Raw genomic sequence first — 22,532 nt, 5'->3', positions numbered from 1 at the left:
ATTGAATGGAATAGCACTTGTGTAAAACAAATCAGCAACTGCATCATCCACCTGTTGTTTCTCTACTACTTTCCAAAAGTTGTTCAGTGTTCCACTTTGTTTTGATACACTCACCGGTTTGGATTGCACAGAAGAGGAAGACATGATAGATGTGAATCTAGATATATCTCCTTCAATTCTCTAATTTTTTTGTGCCTTCTTCATTTTGCCTACCGTTGAAGCAGCCAACTCTTTCTCTAGAATAGCTTTAAGTTCTGAAGTCGCACCTATACATGCTTGAACACCTCCACCTGGACCCCCTTGTATTAGCAAGGAAGTGGTCCCTAAGACTTGTTAAAGTTCCAATTATAGTTCTCTCACATAGGTTACATTTGATGTGAGATCCATTTCGGGTCACATGCTTCCATGCCTCAGAAGTTGATTTAAGAGGAGCCATTAAATGAAAATCTGCATGTTTGGAAAGAAAAATTAAAAAACAATATAAACACTACATTTATTTCAACCTTTCAAAATAGAAATACTTTTAAGTTTTAACAATTTCACAAATGACCTCTTAAAAACAAAGTATAAAATTGGCTTGAACCTTTCAAAAACAAAATAAATACTATTCTTGTTTAATAAACATAAAAACAAAAATTTTATACATTTTTAGTTTTAAATGAAAAAACTAAATAAACATTACATTTGTTTCAAAATTTCAAAATAAAAATACTGAAGTTTAATAAAACATTTATTAATAATTTAATATATTCATTTTTTAACAAAAAAATAAAAAAATGCTAGTTTTTATTTTTGGTTATTAAATTTTAGAAAATTACACTGTCATTTTAAAAAATATATATATAAAAATGTATTAATTTTTTTTTAACTTTACCAAACAAATAAAAAACTAAAATCAAATAATATAATATTAAACAATATAATAAAAAACTATTAATACAAATTATAAATTATATAATATTAAACAACATTATAAACATTATAAATTTATAAATAAACATTATATACTATTAAACATTATAAATAAATAAATGTGTATTTTGTAATATTATATTGTATTATAAACTATTAAACATTATAAATATTATTAAACCTAAAAAAAATTTTAAAAAAACACAAGAAGCCTACCTGTGCAGGTCGGGACTCGGGAGGACGGACTGACAGCAAAGGCAAAGGCAAGCGACGTCGGTCTGCAATGGCGGTTTGGTGGGCGACATCGAGTAGCAATGGCCATCTGCAGTCGAAGGTCAGTCTGCAACAACCGAGCTTGGCGGTCGGCGACGTCGGTCTCAATGGCGATATGCAGTCGAAGGTCAGGCAACTGGAACTGGTCTGCAATGACGGTTGAAGGTCGGGCGACTGGAACTGGGGCATCCGCGACTACAAATCGAGCCTCAACCTAAACTTTGCTTGTTTGTCACCGTATTTATTAACAAAACTCGACGAAACCCTAAAAAACGCAAGGGAAAAAACACTTTTCGGCAAACACATCATCCCTAATTTTTTATACGAATTTAATCGAATTTTTTACGGAATTTATAAAATGTTTCAAGTTTGGCAAATTTCGAACTTCAAGGTTGAAATTCAGCCGAACCTGGTGACTTAGCCTGTAACAGGTTGAAAATACTACGAAAATGGTGGGGGTAAATCGTGCAGGGTAATCTGTATTTTCTTGCAATTTTCCACCATTTTAAACGCCTTTACATGCCAACAAAGCATGTTGAAAAATGCACATTTAAGATTTTTTTTTAAATTGCGATTTTTTGGGGGAAAAACGGCTAACCTACCAATTCCCGATTTTTAAAGATTAATCGTGATTTTTTCGCAATTTTTGCTTCTTTGGTTAGAACTACTCAAATGAGAAAATTTATATATCCTATTCTATTAATTTTTTGTCTTAAATATAAAATTATGTAAGGAGAAACAAACCAATGTTCCTTCAAGAACATCAAAATGCCCCTCTAGGTTTGTACATGCACAACCATATTTGCAAAAAATTCATCTTGAATTATATAAAAACTACCAATGGATACTAATGCTAGCTCTAGGTTTGTACATCCACAATCATATTTGCAAAAAAATCATCTTAAATTATATAAAAACTACCCATGGATACTAATGCTAGATAAAAATTTATGGCTACGAACAAATGTCATAAAGACATCTAGCCAAAACTATCAATGCATCAAGCTAAAGGAAGGAACCAAATTATCGTAACAAATATACACATCCTTTAGTACACAACCACTTCTCTGTAGTGACAAACTGCTTGTGACCACTATAATTTATGATGGACAAATCTAGATGAGGGAAGATTGCTTCTAGACATTCCCCTTCACTCAGCAAAGAAAGATATAATTCAAATTCTCTAATACAATGCCAAATAAAATGATATCCAAAGAATAGCAAGACCTAGAATACATCATGTTTTCCTAGATGCTTGTTAGGCAGCAATTAGGAATAAAACTCTTAAGTTATAGTTATGTTATTTTTGTTATATGTGAAGTCGGCCATGTGGGTTCCCGTGTCAGTTATGACAGTTGGTACCTCGGCCAACCACCAAATAGTATATATTGTCATGTAAGGGAACCCCGGTGATAATGTTGATGTATTAGCTTTCGGAATGCAATAAAGGAAACATCTTTCTGCCATATTGTTGTGACTGTTACTTTAATTAATGTTTGAATATAATCGTAGTTGTTGGTTATATGTTTTGTGTGCATTTATTGGTTATTACATGAACTTGAACAATTCACAGTAGGGAGTAAACATTTTGGCATCGTTGGCAATTCGAATTCCGGAGATCAATATGGCAGCAGACAATAGGCACTAATGGGCCAACCAATCGATCAGTAGTTGATCATTACTGATAGTGATACACATGAAGAAGTGTCTGAGGCGGAAGCCCGAGATAATCAATTGACAAAGGACTTAGTAGACCTGTGCGAGGTTTTTGTCATGCAGTACATGTAGAGGGAGGCTTAGGAGAGAGTCGTTCCTAAAGGCACGGTACGTGGTGAACTCACGGTCAACACACATGTCTTTGATTTGCTCGGGAGCCTTCCGAGGCTGTTGGCACGGAACTTAATTGAACTCCAAGACTGACGAGAAGAAACCAACTATGAACGTCGTCGGCAGCAAATCTTGCAGCGGTACGAAGAACGGAGCCGAAGGGAAGAGGAAGAGAGGGATACGAGCAGATGTCATACCCCCCGCAATTAATGCCCCTACGTCCCAACAAAGACCGACAACGTATTAGTACCAATGGAGAGGTAGGCAAGGGGTCGGTACGGAGATCCCTACATATCAAAGAGCAAAATGAATGCAAACGTCGGCTGCAAGAGATTGTTGAAGGCCAAGAGAGTCCAGAAAGGCGAAGCAAGAGTCGGAGTGTGAGTCAGAGCCGTAGTCAGGAGAGACAGAAACCGTGTACGTGGAACGAGTTGGTAGGGGTTGCCAGGAACCTACCACTGTTGGGCGTAGCGGAGGAGGATCTCCCTGACCAGGTTGCTCACTCGATGTCGAGTGAAAAATCCAGGACTCAATCCGAGAGCAATCTATCGGAGCAATTCAACTGCGACGAAGAGGTTGTACAGGACCTGCAGGGTGAGGTCACCAAATTTTTTGAGAATAACCTGTACTAAATTGAAAATTTGTCTCTTGTGGAACAATAAAAAATAGGAGGGTCAGAACCAGAAACCCCGGGAAGGAGGGATTATAGGAGGGAGGGTGACCAAGGTGCAGAGGACATCGGTGGACACATAGAAAGCTCATGCACGGAGCAGTACAGTCCGATCCGGTCGAACGCATACGGTACCTTTCATGTAGCATATAATACCTTCCAGATGGCACATAAAACCCTCCAAGCGAAGGCAATGGCACACAACCAGAGTACCCCAAAAAAACAGAAGCTTCCAACATTCATGGGAGACGGGTCGAAGGACCCCATACGATACTGCAAGACATGCATAACCATTTGGGAGGCAAACAACCAAGACGACCAAGATTACTGGTTGAAGGCATTCCCGGCCACCCTCCAAGGGATTGCAATTGACTAGTATTTGGACCTTGATGCCCAGCATAAAACATCATGGAACAATTTGAAGAGGGCATTCCACGAGGAATTCAAACTCTTGCGTGATGACAATGAAATTGTGGTTGAGAATTACAATACCAAACAAGGAAAAAGTGAAAGTGTCTGGGCTTATAACCGAAGGTTGAAGGAACTATTGAACAAAATAGAGAACCAGTTGGCAAATGGCCTGAAGAAAAGATGGTTTGTCGAGGGGCTGGTATCATCCCTTAGGCAAAAGATGAAGGTGGTCCCTCCGTCGTCATATGATGAAACTTATAACCGAGTGATGGATATTGAAAGCAAGAGTAAAACATCGAAGGGGAAACGGAGGGCAAGTGTTGATGATAGTACGGACGGAAGTAGCGACGGCGAGTCCAAAACTGTACAAGCTCTCCGGAAAGACATGTTGCGAATGATGGAGTTGAAGGCTGATAAGGAGAATGGCAAAGACGGCAAAGAACTTTGGTACACCGACTACAAGGCAAAAGAGCATACGAAGGGAACATGTTCGAGGAAAGCTTTTTGTGACATCTGTCAAGTACTAGGCCATTCCACTAAGGAATGCCCGTACAATTTAAAAACACGGAGCACACAAGTGCTCTACACTCAAGGCAAACAAGCTACTCCACCAACCACGCCACCTAAACAATCAACAAACTCAGAGGCTTCACCAGGAGGATACCACAATAATCAGTGCGGGAACAACCGTTCCAATAATAACACGCCAAGGAGCAAAATTCAGTACGATGCAAAGGGGCGGCCCATGATCCAATGTCGGAAATGTAATGAGTGGGGCCACTTTGCTCAGGAATGTCAGAGCGGGAACAATGTTGGAGGTTTGTTGTGCAAATGGTGTGGTCCTAGAAAACATGAGGACACTGATTGTTCGAAACAGAAGGGAGTAAATATGTTGGACGTGAAGGAGCTAGACGAGGAGGTACTGGGAATCACAGATTGTAGAGTTAGAAAGCGGTGTACCCTGATCCCCGTACGGAGGAGAGACTCTGGGAAGCTAAGGCTGATGTGGAGCGAGCGATGGCAAAAGAATGAAGGGCCTCACACAATACTACCAGTACCCCACTCCAGTCAAAATCCGAGAAAACCCTGGAATACAAGGATGTGTTTGCGTGGACGTACAAGGACCTGAAAGGGATACCCTCGGAACTGTGCATACATAGAATACCTCTCACACCGGGTGCCCAACCCATATGAACAAGGTCGTACAGAATAAAAAATAACTATGTAACAAAGGTGAATAAAGAAATTGAAAAGATGCTGGAGGCCAAAATCATCTTTAAGGTAGAAACCAATGACTGTGTATCGTCAATTGTCATCTCTCTAAAGAAGGAAGCAAATCAGATCAAGATATGTGTGGACTTTCGATGCTTGAATGTTGTAACTATCAAGGACCCGTTCCTAATTTCGTTCACTGACAGCATTTTGGAGGAGGTAGCAGGCCACGAGATTTACTTGTTCCTAGACGGATTTTTTGGATATAACCAAATCAGCATTGCCGAAGAAGATAAGCTGAAAACAACATTTATAGTGGAGGATGGTGTATATGCATACAATTGCATGTCGTTCGGACTGTGTAATGCCCTAGCCACCTTCCAGCGGATTATATTGCACATCTTTGATGGGATGTCAGTTGGAAGCTTCAAGGCATTATTGGGTATTTGGTCTATCTACAGCAATCAAGAAAGCCATTTGAACGCACTCGGGGAGTACATGGAAAGATGCAAGCGGGCCTGGCTGGCCCTCAACCCCAAGAAGTGTTGATTCATGGTACCGCAGGATAAGCTATTGGGGCACATTGTGTGCAAGGGTTGAAGATGGACCCCAACAAGGTAGGTGTGATTGTGAACATGGAGAGTCCAGTGGATGTCATGGGGTGAAGTCCTTTCTCGGGCATGTTGGCTACTACAGGAGGTTTGTCAAGAGCTTTGCGCAAGTATCCCATCCATTAGACAAGCTACAAGGAAAGGAGAATCGTTCAAGTGGGGAACGGAGCAGGAAGAAGCCTTCAAGGAGTTAAAATCACGACTGGTGAGTGCACCAATCCTCGCATACCCTAACTGGGACAAGGAGTTCCACGTTCACGTCGATGCCTCCAATTATGCCATCGGTGCCACTCTAGCTCAGGTGGGCGTACAGGGATTGGATCACCCAATTTGTTTTGCCAGTCAACTACTCTCCCAGGCCTAGAAGAACTACAGTACGATGGAGAGGGAGGCATTGGGAATTGTGTACTCTGTACAGAAGTTCCGTCACTACCTCCTTGCAACACCATTAAATTTTTATGTGGACCATCAAGCTTTGATGTATTTGGTAAATAAGCCAATAATCCAGGAACAGATAAGTCGATGGTTGTTACTGCTACAAGAATTCACCTTTACCATTGTGGTACGACCCAGAAAGAGTCATGTCATTGTCGACCAAATGTCAAGGATCAAATCCGGAGAACCAGCGGAAGGAATAAATGAGGATTTTCTAGACGCTCACTTGTTCCAAATCGTTGCACTACCTCCTTGGTATGAGAGCATTGGCGAGTATCTATCTACCTCGACATTCCCTCCGGGCATGCCATCGGTGGAACAACATATGTTGGCATTGAAAGTAAAACATTCCAATTGATCAACGGCCTGCTCTACAAGATGGGGCTTGACCAAATCCTTCAGCAATGTGTCATGGAAGAGGAAATCCTGATGTGCTGAAGGAGGCACATGATGGGCTTGTTGGAGGTCACATGGGACCTAATGCCACAGCACGGAAGATACTACTACCACGACTGTGGTGGCCAACTCTGCACACCGATGTGTGTGAATGGGTTGTTGGGTGTGATACATGCCAACATGCGGGAAAACCCCTCAAGCGGGATTTTATGCCCATGTTTCCTTCCCAACCACAAGAATTGTTCGAAAGATGGGGGTTGGACTTTGTGGGACCCTTGAAAGTGAGTAACATTGATAGGTGTCGGTATATAATGGTTGTCACGGAATACTTGACCAAGTGGGGAGAAGCCAAAGCTCTTCCCGACAACACTGCCATCAGTACGACAAGGTTCCTGTACGAATAGACCGTAATCAGAATTGGGATCCCTATCCAGATCACGAGTGATCGAGGAGTCCATTTTGTCAATCAAGTGATCCATACGATGACGGTGGAATTCAAAATCTTTCACAACCTTTCAAGCCCCTACTACCCTTGAGCAAATGGTCAGGCGAAAGCCACAAATAAAGTGTTGGTGTCCATTATTTATAAATCTTGTGGAGTGGAACAGGAAGATTCGGAGGAGTGTCTGCCAGCGATACTATGGGCGTACCATACCACATACAAGGTGACCATGGGTCATACACCATTCCAGCTCATGTATGGCCAAGAGGCGGTGGTACCAGTAGAATATATCGTGTCGATTCTACGAATTGCTATGGATAACCGACTTGGAGATGAGGAGAGTCTGAATGCCCGTCTCATGAACCTCACCAAGCTAGATGAACGTCGAATGATGGCACAATGGGCGATGGAAGTGGCCCAACGTCGACGGAAGTACTGGCACGACAAACACCTCCTACGGACAAACTTCCGTCCCGAACAGTTGGTCCTCAAGTATAACGGCCGCAACGCACTTCGTCCTAGGAAGTTCAAAGTTCATTGGTTGGGGCCCTATAAGATCAAGGAAGTGGGTAAGAATGGAGCAGTAAACTTTCCACCTTGAATGATAATCCAATTCGCGGCCCTGTAAACGGCTTGAAGTTGAAACTATATTGAGAATGTGATAAACCAATCCTATCAATCAACATGTTGGGATACGTCACGAAGGGAGACCGGACCATTGGAAGAAGTAAGGAAGTAGAGGAAGATCATGTGGTCGCTGCAGAACCTTACAGGCACGATGAAGATTGGGCTAAGCCGCTTACGTTCATGGAAGAGCAACTTGTACTGAAGCAAGTTGAAGGCCTCGTGGTGCCCAGAATCCACAAGCACCTGACAAACGCCTATTTCAGTGATCTGATAGCATGGATAAGGATCATTGGACACTAGAGAAAGAGGGCTTCGTACAAAGGTCTCTGTGAAGGCTATATCGCGTACGACTTTGATGAGGAGGCAGAGGCCAAAAGGAAGGCGGAATGTGCTGAGAAAGAAGAGGAGCCAGTCGACCTAGAGGAGGTAGACTTGGAGGAGTACGGTGCAACCTTGGGACCGTGTTTGAAAATGGTACTAAAAGCTGAAGACTTGTTTTTGATAGCACTACAACCTAGTGAGCAGGAAGCAGTCCCCAATTCACTCTACCAGGTGATCCCTAACCCCGCGGGGCCACCGCAGGTGGAGGGTGAGAAAGTGACATGGTACCAGCAGTATGGAGGTCAATACATAGATGGATTGGTGGACAAAATATGGGACCTGCAATATGTGGGCACGTGTTGTCCCGAGGAATGTTATAGGAGACTACTGCACGTGTGTGCATGGCTTCACGACTCGGAGATTAAAGTCCGACCTCAGGAAGATCCTACTGGGGTAGAGAGGAAAATGGATGATTCGGAGAATGAAAGTGATGCTAAAGGACCAAGCAAAAAATTGACGAAGGAAGTTAGCAATAAAGCAAAGTCAGGTAACAAAGTGAAACGGGCAGCACAAAAAGCTAAGTTGGGCAAGCAAAAGAAGACGGTAAAAGCACAGAGAGAAGAGGTGGGACCCTCCAAGGTATAGGGAAACAATAAAGCATGCAGTCGAGGGAAGCAAGCAGTTCAGTACTATCGCCACTTAAAGGTACGAGGGTTAAAATTTAAAAATATTTGCTGAGTTAAAAAATTAAAAGGGTATTTTAAAAGGAGAATACTAAAAATAGAAAAAGCAAGGCAGGACTTGAAAATTAAAAGGAAGGGGTTAGGAGTTATTAAAAAATTAAAAAAAAAGGGCAATTATTATAAAGGGTATTTTAAAAGGAGATTACTAAAAATAGAAAAAGCAAGGCAGGACTTGAAAATTAAAAGGAAGGGGTTAGGAGTTATTAAAAAATCAAGACAAAGGGCAATTATTATAAAGCTAGTTAAAGAAAAATTAAAGGTGGTGGATAAAAGTTTGTTTTACACAAAATTGTTGCACTACGCCCTAACCCTAAAAGTGAAAATGTTGTATAAAACCCCATGCCCAGCCATTCCAAAGTTCAAACAAATTGTGCAGAGAAGGAGCAAAGGGACTTGGGAAGCAAACCGTGCAAAACAACTAGACAGTTTCGTACACTCGTACGGAGCAAGAGAGAAAGGAAGCATCCGTAGATACGGAATTTGCAGAGTAGAATATTTTCGTACGAATCCATATAGTTGGCAGGAGGAAGAGATTCACTAATCGTACCATCTGTACGGTTGGCCGAAGAGAAGGATTTGTCGATCGTACCATCTGTACAACCAGTTCACGAGAAATCGCCATCACAGCCGTATGATTCTGTACGGCAATTGCAGGACCGACTATACCATTCCATACAATTGAGCGATTTTGTGTGGAGAGATGTGCATCCATACGAGTCCGTACAACATTCCGAGCAAAACAATTCAGGTTCGTACGGACCCGTACAACATATGTACATAGTTGCAAGCGGAAGGGAAGATAACTCGTACAATGCCATACAGGAAGAGGGAGGTGGACAGCCGACAAATCGTACCATCTGTATGGTGGCAGAAATAATCCGTACAATGCACCAAGGAATCCAAGGAATATTTTTGAGCATCCATACGAGGTTGGAAAAAATCAGTACGGAATTGGCATATCTGTACGACATGTGTATGAAGGTAGAAAACCCAAGCGGTAGGGAAGTTAGTGCAGACGCAAGTCTATACGGCCACGGCTAGGAGAAAGAAAATTCATATAGCCAGGAGGAGAAAGAATTTCCATACGGAAAAGTTAGTTGGCGGAATTCAGTGGACCTCGACAACAGTTGGAATAACGGTTTTGACAACGACATTGTAGATTTGGCGGGAAAATTGACAAAGGAATTGCAACTTATAAAAATTGATCCAGGTATGCCGAGGATGAGTTTTGGAAACCCCAACGACAAAGGTAAAGTCATTTTTGCAAGGAACATGACCACACCAAGAAGCAGCAAAGGGAAGACGATGCGGGCACGTGTGCGAAGAGATGAGCCCGTGACTGTGCAGTCTTTGACATAGGAGGGGTTGAATGGCAGCGACTGCAGGGCATGGTGGGAGGAGACAAATGACACCAACATTATTAAAATGAATTTGAAGAGAGAAGGGGTCGACCACATTCTGGCCATGCCCGTCTTCAACATCAAGGAATTTGAGCTTGTACTGAAGGGAATGGTGGCAGGTTATGATAGGCATACACACAGGTCCATGGTACAGTATGGGGGATGTCATCTCACCATTTCTTATCTATCGTCGAGTTTACCAGAATTTTTGGGATTCTCAACCAGGCCAGCTCTATCATCAAGAGGAAGATGACATTGGAACAAAAGCAGCAGTTGGTCTGACTGGTTTGTCGAGGGGACCTGACACAAGGCGAACAGGACAATATATGGAAATCTGGCAGTAGTCGCGGTGTGAAGCAAACATTCATGGCGAATGCGGAATGGCGATGTATCATGGATATCATCAAAAGCAGACTGATTGGAGCAAGTTGGGGATCAAACATCGCCGTTTGGATGTTGTACCTAATGAACGGGTTGCGAAATGGAACGGTCTTCAATTGGGCGTCATTCCTTTCCGAGCACATCTATGAATGCCCAGGGCTGTAGCACAAGGTTTTTTATATGTCACACCATGCCATTGCCATGTTTCTGGAGGTTGTTCGTACAGGAGTGCCACCAAAGAAGAGGGGTGACTCGCAACCGCTAGCCAGACTGGAACCATATAAACCTCTCATCTTTTATTGGATGCATCTGGACATCATGATAGCTGGCGGAGAGCCACAGAGGAAGAGACTACGGCAAGATGTGGAGCAATCTCCCAGTGCAGGCAACGGGGATAGTTAAGAAGATTTTATGGAGGCATCCTCGTCAAATGAAGAGAGTGGAGAAGATGACACCTTTCGCTTGTTTCCAACCGCAGGTCAGGTGCCAATTGAGGTTGGAACAAGTGGTGATAATCCAGTGGCAGAGGATGTGACAGAAGGGGCAGGAGATAGTAGCATGGCCATGGAAGTGACGGTGGTCAAGAGTCCTACACCAATTGACAGAAATCGAGGCAGCCACCCAGCACCAAATGGGGTGGAGCAAACGAAAGAAGTACCAGCGCAGGTGATTGATGTGGTGGACGTGGAGGCATCACCGCCACCTAGGGTGACCTCTGGCCAGGAGGAGGCAGTCCCACAATTGAGTCCCACCCGTGTTGACCACCAGGAGCAGACGACCGATTCTTGGTTGTTGGAGACCCTCGGGGTACGAGTGGAGAAACTGCTAGGATTGCTGCTATCACCTGGCAAGGATGGAGGAATTGATACTGGCAATCTGCAGTCTGGCGGTGCGGAATTTGACGGAGGGAGGGATCTCCAGACTCATCAAACAATCGTGGAGCATACAGTGCACAGAGGAGTTCAGGAAGGAGGGGAGGAATCCTCCTCTCCTCACACAGAGGAACTGGTACTTCGGTTGGAGAAGCCCAACCCCGCCAACCCATTTAGCACTATGCAGTGATGTGCATTCTAGTTGGAGGGAATGACGAAGTTCCTGAGTGATGTCGACCAAGTTGTGAAGGGTGTGGAGGTTGGACATGATCCAAGGGTAGCTCGAGTGGCCGAGCGCCTTTTATCCTTTTGTCAAGGAGGACTACGAGAGGGAATTCTTCCGATGTTTCACGGCCAAAGGATGGCCGAAGTCAGAAACCCCTAAGATGACTGACGCCTGGATGAGGAATGTGATAGTGACAGAGGAGACTGGGATTTATGGTTCTATGTGTGGAATGGAGACAGCCTTCCGGGACCTAGCTTTGAAGTATCGGAGGATAGCAGTGGTGAGGATGGAAGCCATGAAGGCCCAATGGGATCAAGTGGTGCAGGAAGTCGAGGGTGCCAGGAAAACATTGGTCCACCACATTCAGCAGAGTTAGACACAATTGGCTCAGGAGCACTCTCGGGTTACCGCATTGGAGGAGATAGTCGCCAAGAATGTTTAGGAGTTGGAAGTGAGTAGCAAGGCAAAGGATGAGCTGGCGGCTAAGGGGGCAGGATTGGAGGCTAGACTCGCTGAGAAGGAGCAACAGTTGCAAGAGCAGTGGCAAGAGCTTCAAAGAGCCCGCAATAAGATTGTTGAGGCTGCCCATATGGTTAAGTTGGCACAAGAGCGGTAACTGGTAGCCACACAACGTCTCCAGTGAGCAGGCACATATTAGTCATTTGTACTTCCAGGAACGCCCTCTCATCCCTCTCCACATTAGTTTCAATTTGCTTCCATTAGCTTCCATTTTGTTCCGTCGTCTGGAAGATGACTTCTTTTTGGGGGGGGGCTGATGTTAGGCGGCAATTAGGTATAAAACTCTTAAGTTATAGTTATGTTATTTTTGTTATGTGTGAAGTTGGACGTGTGGGTTCCCATGTCAGTTACGACAGTTGGCACCTTGGCCAACCGCCAGATAGTATATATTACCATGTAAGGGAACCCCGGCGATAATGTTGATGTACTAGCTTTCAGAATGCAATAAAAGAAACAACTTTCTGCCATATTGTTGACTGTTACTTTAATTAATGTTCTGAATATAATCGTAGTTGCTGGTTATATGTCTTGTGTGCATTTACTGGTTATTCCGTGAACTTGAACAATTCACCGTAGGGAGTAAACAATGCTTTTCTCGAGATGGCAAAATCAAGAACAAAGAACATTGCTAATACCGTGACTACTAATATTGACATTTATAATTAATCTCTCAAGCCACGCGTTGACAAAAGTAATCCATGTTGTGGTGATGGTTGTGGATCCACAAAATAGCTCTATTGATATATGTGCATAACTAAGCAAAGTGAGAAATGGAGCCTATACATAGTATAATTAGTATTAATTATGTTTTGATTATTGATCGGGGGTATGATACTGTCTTGTCAGTTTCTGGCTGTTACTAGAAATAGTTTTCAGTAGTTGTTGATGGTTGTAGTTAGTTGGTAATGATCAAGAAGCATACAAAAATTTTGTACTCAAGCAAAGGGATCATGTATTGGAATTGTTCCCTTACTCTAGTTTTTTAGTTTTGTATAAGAACATCTAATGAATAAAGAAAGCAATCAATATATCATATGAAAACTCTACTGAATTACTCTGCAATCATCATATGAATCAATTATAAGGATGCGATCACTTTACTCTGCATTAAATAGTTGTGTACTCATTTAACAAGTAAAGATTCAATGTAGTTGCCTTTAAGAAGTCAGGCAGATTAAAAAGATTGTTATACAAATGGAACAGCTGAGTAGAAGAACCAACATAATCTAGACAACAAAGAGAAAATGATCTCATGGAAGATCTAGTCTATTTGTGGGACATATATGTGAAGGAACACATGCGAAAGGAAATCAAACGAATACAAGTTTCTCAATAAGTTGTAATGTCCCCTTATGTTAGTTCTTAATAAATTGGGACAATTAACTCAAAAATCAATTGCAAGAGACGTCACCTTGTCAAAAACACAAAATCCTTATGAATGCTGATAATAAATATTTAATAGAATGGCAGTATATCAATTCTGAAACATATACTCAACATATGATAATACAAGTATTATATAATCTGCAAATAGTAACTTGATTGATTGGATGTAATATATCTGTCTCTGATATAACCTTGAGAATTATGCAATGGTAAGATGATCAATCGGCAATATAGAGAGATCTCTGCTCTTCCTGATTTATTGATGTGAGATATGTTATGAGCCTCCTCCTGATTTGATGCAAGCACCGATGCTATGTTGCTGCATCTAATTGGTCTTTGGAAATATGCAAATACGATGGTGTTGTTTCTGATTTCTCACTTGGAGTATGCAACCTTATTTAATGCCAAAGGCAGATGCTCAATCAAGCAGATCAAATAATGGATACAGATAGAAATAAAGACAACATCCTATTTGTGGATGTAATGATGCTTGTCTTGCAAACTATCAAACAATGGATGTTATTGATCGTGTGAACAATATTGCTGTTTCAGATATCACTGTAAGAATATGCAAATTACCTCTCTTTCAATCAGCCTGATCACTTATCAGATGTACTTCTTATGAAAGGGCAATGACTTAACAATAGACGATCTATATGATTGTTGTTCCTGATATTGCCTTATACATATGCAAAGATTTTATTGCTGTTCGGTCTGATAAGACCTCACAATTTGATATGAATGCTGTTTCTTTATCCTATCAATCTAACTTAGGCTTTTAATAATGGTTTGATATTTCTATCTCTGACATTAAATCTTCTTGCTTATGCCATAAATTCTGGTCTAACTGTATCCTTAAGATATTAAATCTTCTTGCTTATGCCATAAATTCTGGTCTAACTGTATCCTTAAGGGATCAGTTGAATGTTGTTCCAGATTTCTGATAATGAATTTGAAACGGCTGGAGCTTTCCCTGATTGGTAATGTTAGTTCCTCATGCATCCATGTTTGGTATTTCTGCCCTCTACTTGAGCATTACAACTTGAATAGGAATAAAATATAAACTCTTCACATCTTCTCTACATATCTCTCATTCTATTTTATATCTTTGATTTTCATAAGAGTTGCCTCTTACTTCATTTGACGAGTCATATCTCTGTTTATTAATAAACATAATTGTTGACTCAAACACATCTTAATTACTGCTTATTATCTTTTAATCATTGACTTGCCTCTCCTTAGCATTCGCACCCTTTTTCATGAATTGATGTCAAAGATAATTATCTTAATCCCTGCTCCAAGTCATTCGATAGTTGTTTCCCTTCTTCGCTGCTAGATGTACCAATAATTACTGCATATAATCACTTCTTCTTTGATATTTGTATGATGTATGAATGTTGCCAACATATCTCCAATATGTATTCCTTCACATATTCTTCTTTCATAAGCATTGTCTCCATGACCGATGCCCTTGTGACTGAAATGATGTATAAATTGCTGCAGTCATAATCATTGTTTTGATATTTTTTAATTGTTGCCTTCTGCCAAATGATCGTTATCCTCTCAAGATCATAACTGTTGTGTATTGATTGCTCTTTAAGTATCTTCCTTTACTGCTGATTATGAGAATCAGCAGATTCACTGCTCCTGATTCACATCATTCATAAAGATAATACAAGGAGCTTTATAATACTGTTCACTTGTTTGGTTTCACGGATTGGATGGGGCCATCACAATCTCCCCTTCTTGAAATTGCTTGTCCACACAAACAAACCTATAGAGTACCTCAAAATGTATTCCTTGCCTGATGTTATCATCATTGTACTCATAAAAGGTATCAAACTCTATCACATTATGAAGTAATCTGTTCATCATATAAATTCCTGGGTCCCAAGGTTTGTGATCGATTCTACTCTCATCATAGGATTCCGGAGTAGCTTCTTTATCCAACTCGAAAAGCGGGGTTATCGTAAGTTGTATTAGCTACAACTTCAAACAACGGATTATCAATACACCAAAAATTACCTTTGATTCCAAAATCAGACCTTTCTTGTTGCTGGTCTCAACCTCTATTCTTTTGCTTCTTGAACCATTTAGTGACTACAACCTGATTGTATGCTTCTTGCAATGCTTGTTGACCATATGCCAATTTAGCTTCGTTTGATGTCTCGTTTACCAAGGCTTTGGACATCATTTGTCGATATTCTTGTCTAGCTACATGTGTGTATGGACTTATTGAAATTTTGATGCAGCCTTTTGAGTTGCAATGCTTGTCTCTATCATATTCGGGATTTTAAGTTTTTGACTCTTTTCTTTTCTTCCTCTCTTCTGTGATCGGAAATAGTCTGCTCTCATCTTTCAATGCAACAGTCCCTTATTTATTTCCCTCAAGGTGATTTGAGCTGTCGCCCAATGCATCTTCTGATTCACTTTTATTTGAAAGATTATTTCTCTCATCCATAACCCTTAACATGTTAGTGGATGCCATGTACTTATCAAGAGGGGAAAGAGAACCTTGGTCGACATCCTCATCACTAAGCAGTTCCACATACTCTGAATTTTTTATCACTAGATGCAATTTCTACCATGTCATCCTCAATGCATGATCCTTGAGATGGCGTAAGATCAATTTCACAATCCTTATGAGTCCATGTACTCAATTCGTTTGTGATGGAAGAACCACATGAAGAATCAACTGCTTCTATCCTTTTAGAGGTGTCAGAAACTATTTCCTTTCCGTGTATCTTTAACTCCCTGAAATGATTAGTGAGTATATTCTGATTTTCTTGTAGTGGTTGATGATTATTTCTCGTTTTAACCTTTTCTAATGTTTCATGACTTGCAGCTGTCCAACTCTTTACACTCTCTCCCTTGGGTGTAACAACCTTCAAGGCCTCTAATGGCATTTGTTGTGATTTTTGGATTGATGAGTGTGTGTGTGAAATTCTTGATGCAACACTTGAAGTGTAATCATTCTTCTCCTGTTCATTTAAATGTTCATGCTTTCCAATTTTTCTCCTTCGGTCAAGGTGATGTTTTATATGTCCTTTAGGCAAGTACTTCATCCTTAGATCTATGCAGTCTTTTAGAGACATATCATTTGTAATCCTCCATTAATTCAATCTTGTCAAAATTGATCGTGTAGATCAACTAACGTAGGCTTATTGCCTTATATTGCCTTATACATATGCAAAGATGTTACTGCTGTTCAGTCTGATAAGACAGAACAATTTGATATGAACACTGTTTCTTGATCCTATCAACCTAACTTCTGCTTTTAACAATGGCTTGATATTGCTGTCTCTGATATTAAATCTTCTTGCTTATGCGATGAATTCTGGTCTAACTGTATCCTTAAGGGATCAGTTGAATGCTGTTCCAGATTTCTGATAATGTATTCATGCATTTGAAATGGGTGGAGCTTTCCCTGATCGGTAACGTTAGTTCCTCATGCATCCATGCTTGGTATTGGTATTAGATGTGAACAAGATGACTGTTTGTCTAGGAAAATAATGTTAATCGAGTCCTGAAGCAGTATTGGTACAACTCTTAGAATAGAGTTCTTTATGTTGGATACCTGTTATTTACTTCCAGAGAATTGATTCTGATTTTTTGGATAGTAAAAAGTAAGGCATGAAGACTTTTTACCCTGCTGTAAACAAATCCTTATGCTGTTTCTTGTTACCTGTCAGCTGGCTTGGTAAGCCCTTTCTCTTTAGCATATAGTTGGATTTTCTCCCTCTCTCATAATTGAGTTGCAAGAGAAAACATTTTTATTAACTTCTTTTGGATTTCAAGTCATTTTCTGTAGAGCCAAAGCTCCACTTTCTGCATTCTACTGTCAATAACAATTGAAAGACACCCATGTCCTATGTTGGTCCAGTAAAGAATGAACTGACAACTCAAACATTATTAGACAGAGTATCTAAATAAAAAAATTCTCTCTTTGATACGAACCACATCCACGTAGCTCACTATGTAAATTTGTAAATTATGAAAGAAGAGTCCGCCAAATTATGCAACTCCGAAGCCCCATTCCCGGACTCAATTCATAATTTTCTATGAAAAGACAAAATCAACACAGAAAGAAATTTCTGCAAAGTTAACAAAAAGATAAGCTTAGTTAGATAACAAAGATGAATGTATTTTCCATACTTGCTGTAACTGGGTGATGAAGCTAGGCATGTTTGGAGTTTCCTCTCCAAGTTGTCCCAGCAATAATGCGAACACAGATCCAACAATAAAATTCATCACAGAATAATCGAGGTATGTATGTTGTGGTAGCCTTCCACGTCGCTCCAAGATATTAAAATATAGGGGCCATGAGCCCAGACAAAATAGGGATAGAAGCATCAGTATGATTGCCAAAGGCATGTCTTCCACTATAATCATCCTGCTGAACCTGCTGTACCAATCATATAAATTGAACATCAGTGTCCTTGAACCAAATATTATGATGATTACAGGTGGGTATATGTGCCAGGAAGTCAAGCAAATTTTTAAGTCCCTGCATTTTCATGTTCCTAAATATAGCCATTCATGGGAGGAAAGGACTACCAAAACACAATGTATGAATAAAACCATATAATTTAAATAATTAACAAAACTTATTCTTCACACAGCAGATATGGGAGATTTGTGTTGTATTGAACTAATGGTCCCACTGACATAAAAAAGACAAACATTTTGCAGATACATCACTTAAAGTTAAGTTCTCATAACATGAATGTGATAGCCAAGAATGAATCCAGATTAACCTAAATCTTATTAGGAAACAGACCATGTTTTATGTATACGAATTGTTACTCATTTCAAGCATCCAAGGTTACTTCTTGAGTCAAGTAAATGCTATGAATTATTTATGTATAGTTCACCTAAGGAGATATAAATGTCTTTTTAACCTTGAAATTGTAAATGCTACAGTGAAGTCAAGTGATTTTTTTATTTAAAAAAAAAATCATAAGCACTAAAAGAATAAAGCAAGAGATGAATCCCCGATAGCTCCAAAATCCATGCTAAAGGAGAGAAAAGCAATTTTGTTTCAAGTTTTCACGTTCATATTCCTTGAGTAATTTAGGGCTTCTTTTGTTCTACAGTCGAAGGAGTCTCCATTGTCTGGTAAGATGGTCACACTTTGTCTCCTTGAGTTTGATTCACGTTGCAAGTTTATGACATTGTGAATGGGCAGCTGAGACACCACGTTGCTGAATATTTGGAGGAGGATTCATGGCATTGTGAATGGGCAAATGAAGAACCACATTGCAAAGAAATAGGTAGTGGGGATAGCAGGAGATTCCTAAATGGTATGAGGAAAACCCGAGTCTTTTTCCTAAGACTATCATTCATTTCCTTTATAAAATGCTATCAAAAAGAATATATGAGTTAATCTCAGGTATTGTTGTTGAAATATCGAGGGAAACCTATGCATATTAATCTTTATTAAGCTATATCCCTGCCATTGTTCAGAAATTTCTTTTTAGGAAGCCTCTAGGCAGTTGTGGCTTATGTCAATAAGTGACCAAGTGTTGTGACATTTTCACTCATCACCCCATTGCAAATGGGGGCCCCCTAGTTTTCGCTTTCAGGGTTGTGTCTTAGCGTCTTAGGGTTTTGTAGCCTTTACAAATGAGTCAAGTTTGTCGAAATTTGGAGGAGTCTTCGAAATCAATGAGGGAAAGTGGTCAAATGGACATTCTGATGTTACAGATAGGCTCAAATAGGTCAAAGGAGTAAAATCGCAATTTCTTGAGGTCAATTCTGACAACTTGCAATTTTTAGGAATTTCTACTTGTTTGCTTTTTTCTAAATTTAGAAAGTTTTGTTTTTGGCATTCAGGGGCCAAATCCAAGAACCTGCTTTTTCAGCCTTCTTTTTTCTAAAAATAGAAAGTTGCTTGTTTCTAAAGTTGCTTTTTTCTTTTTTGATCATGGATGGTTTCAGGGTCAGATGGAGTATCAGGTTGGAAAAATTCACTCAGAATAGACCAAGCATGAAATATCTTTCAAATCCAAAAGATGTGTTCTTGAAAGCTCAATTGAAAATCTAAAAAAATGGCCAAGTCTAGAATCAAAATCAAGAAATTCCTTGTTCAAATCACGGAGATCGCCTGGAAGGAGGAGAATTTTCAATTAAATATCTCGGCATGGAAAAAAATTCTTAAACTGTCATCAACTCCGCTCATGCCATGATAAAGTCTTCCTTTTGAGCATGGCAAGTCCGCCCTAGGCAAGGGGTGAAATTCCTTGTGAGCATGGCAAGTTCGCCCTAGGCAAGGTATGAAATTCTTTGTGAGCACCACAAGTCCGCCATTGCATGATCAAATTCTTCCTTGTGCATATGCAAAGTCCACCCTAGGGGTGGATGTCAAAATGATTAAGTGTTGGAAGAAGGGTAAGAATTTTGGTTTAAGTATGGCAACATCATGAAATTTCCATAGGTGCTCTTAACAGTCAAATTGATGATGCTTCCATGTGGAAAGATTGGAAAACTTAAGGCTAAAATCAACTAAGTGAAAGAGAATTGAAGAAACCGAATAAAGGATCAACTCCATGTTGCGTACCATCAGAAGGTCCTAGAGCGAATTTTTTTCAAGTCATGTACCTTGCAAAGGACATAGAGTGAATTTCTTCACAAGGACATGTACCTTCCTAAGGGTCCAAAGCGAATTTTTGCCAAGTTGTGTACCTGTTGACGTGTATTTTGTACACAATCATACACAGAATAAAATACCGACAGGCATCTTATCCTCTCTTGAGAAAATAGTCTCTAACTGCTGAAGATCTGCAAAAAGGATCAGTTAGGTGGACTCCAAGGTTCTTTTAGTGGGGTCTCCACGTGTGGACAAGCTTTTTAGTGGTATGATGTGATTTGCTGTTCCCTTCAAGGCTTCTTACGGATTCAAAAGTTCGAAGGTTTTACTAATCTAAAAGGAACTTTCAAAAAAATGGAAAAAGATAGGGCTTAAGAGGTCTAATCTAGCCTAACCCTATGAATGACTTAGCATGAATGAGATTTGGCAAGACTCAACCAATTTCAATTTTGCCATAAGATAACAACTTAACTGAAATTAGTGCGATCTTCTAAGGTAATAATGGTGTTCAATGCATCAAAGACCAAGGACACTACTACGAAGGTACATATCCTAGATGCGAAAATGCTTGAAGGTTAAGGACTCAAAGTGTTTTCCAGTCGACCACGCAAGGCGTTCCTACAATCAGCAAGAAGCTAGTGGTTTGGATTGCGAATCCTACCAAATATCAAATCTCACACTTAGTCTTTCTAATTAACAAACTACTTTGATTGAGCGTGATTCAAGTACATCCAACAACCATGAAGATAACTCAAGAAACTTGCAACAAAACACCATAACTTCAATATTTTATTGATTTCCAAGTCATCATATACAACAATTGCTTGAACTTCTCTCTTCAAGACTCAATCTTGCTATAAAATAAAAATTGCTTACAACTCTTATCTCTCAACTCTATTCTCTATTTTCTATTGACTATTCTATATCAAATGAAATGGAAAATGGGGGTATAAATAGCATCCCCAGTTACAATGAAAGGTCCAGATTGAAAGTAAATCAACGGACAAGATCATGACACCTAAACCCTAATTAGGGTTTGTTACAAATGACCTCCTTTTTACTGAACAACATTAAATACATAGCCAAATATTAAATTTGGCACAAAAATCTAGGAGGTATCAGCCAATGAGAAATAAGATGTCATGTCATCTGTAACAACCTTTCATCTAGAATCTTATTCCCTTTCCAATTCTCTTTCTTAGCATATGCAATGAATTTTGTCACAATTCCTTCGATTTCTGTGATTGGAATCTCGGGAAGATTCTTGATACTCTCTTCTAAGTGGATAACCTGATCAAATGCATCTAGAAGAGCTGTGTCCCAAGTGGGTTCAAGTTCCTTAGTTCTATCAATTAGGAGCATGGTGGCATACATCTGATCATACTGCTCATCTGTAACATCTGCGTCCTTGCGAAAGATGATCTTGATTCTATCTTCAAATTCTTGTAGATCCACATCTGTCTCAACCTCGATCCTTCTGCCAAGAATGGTACGAAGTACCTCAAATACTCTGTGCTGGATCGGATTGATCACCTCCTCAACTTGACCACATCTAATACTGATGTCCTCAAAGAGAACACTCTTTATATGGAGTAAGGTTGACCACTGAAACAAACTGTGAGAATCGCCTTCCAAGATCTTCTCTTGTGCTAAAATTCTTCTGGATGTATGTCTTATAACTTTCAAGACAGGAATGACAACGTCCTTGGTATGGGCAAATGCAGTTACTGTTGCCATCAATCTGTGGATTATCTCAAGAACTTGGATAGCCTGGTGGGTGATCTTCGACATCCTTGTAATAAACTCAATGGCCACCGTGTGAGATCTATCCATCCAATTACATGTACGCTGGACCATATTCCTGAATCTTTCTGCTTCATTGATTGACTGAAGGGGCAATGCCTGCAATGGTGATCTAACTGGATCCTGACGTCCCAAAGGTTCATTGATGTGACTGAAATATGTTCTCCATGCACCGACCTCTTTCTCAAGCTTTCTATTCTTTTCTACTTCTTCTCTAAATTTATCCTTCAATGCCTCAAATGTGTCGGTGGCATCATCTAAAGTCTGCTCTGCTGTGGATGGTCCTAACTCAATAGTCTGTATATGATAGTCTTCTGCTAGGATCTCACCCTCATATTTGTCTGCTGCCGGTGTAGCTATCTGCAGTTTTCTAGATCCAGTCTCATCTCGAATCATCTTGGACATCTTTGTAGCCTTCTTCTTCTCTGTTGTCATATGTGAACGTCCAACAAGGCTCTCTAGATCGATTGCACTGT

General features: G+C 40.3%; 1 protein-coding gene across 5 annotated transcripts in view; it reads right to left on the bottom strand.

Annotated features, from left to right (window-relative positions):
• Nucleotides 1–22,532, bottom strand: part of LOC131036504 (ureide permease 1) — a 150,968-nt gene that overhangs the window by 84,879 nt on the left and 43,557 nt on the right. For 3 of the 5 annotated variants that reach the window (XM_057968407.2, XM_057968404.2, XM_057968406.2), the window contains exon 2: nucleotides 17,820–18,069. The exons of 1 other annotated variant lie outside the window; for it this stretch is intronic. In XM_057968407.2, coding sequence (XP_057824390.1) covers nucleotides 17,820–18,056 — 237 coding nt within the window. In that variant the 5' untranslated portion in view covers nucleotides 18,057–18,069. The remainder of the gene's footprint in view (nucleotides 1–17,819; nucleotides 18,070–22,532) is intronic. One more of the 5 variants, XM_057968405.2, reaches the window with a different exon arrangement.

This window comes from Cryptomeria japonica, chromosome 5 (assembly GCF_030272615.1).
Source record: "Cryptomeria japonica chromosome 5, Sugi_1.0, whole genome shotgun sequence".
NCBI classification, from domain to species: domain Eukaryota; kingdom Viridiplantae; phylum Streptophyta; class Pinopsida; order Cupressales; family Cupressaceae; genus Cryptomeria; species Cryptomeria japonica.
Note: the sequence above shows the minus strand (reverse complement) of the source record. Positions and strands in the feature narration are given on the sequence as shown.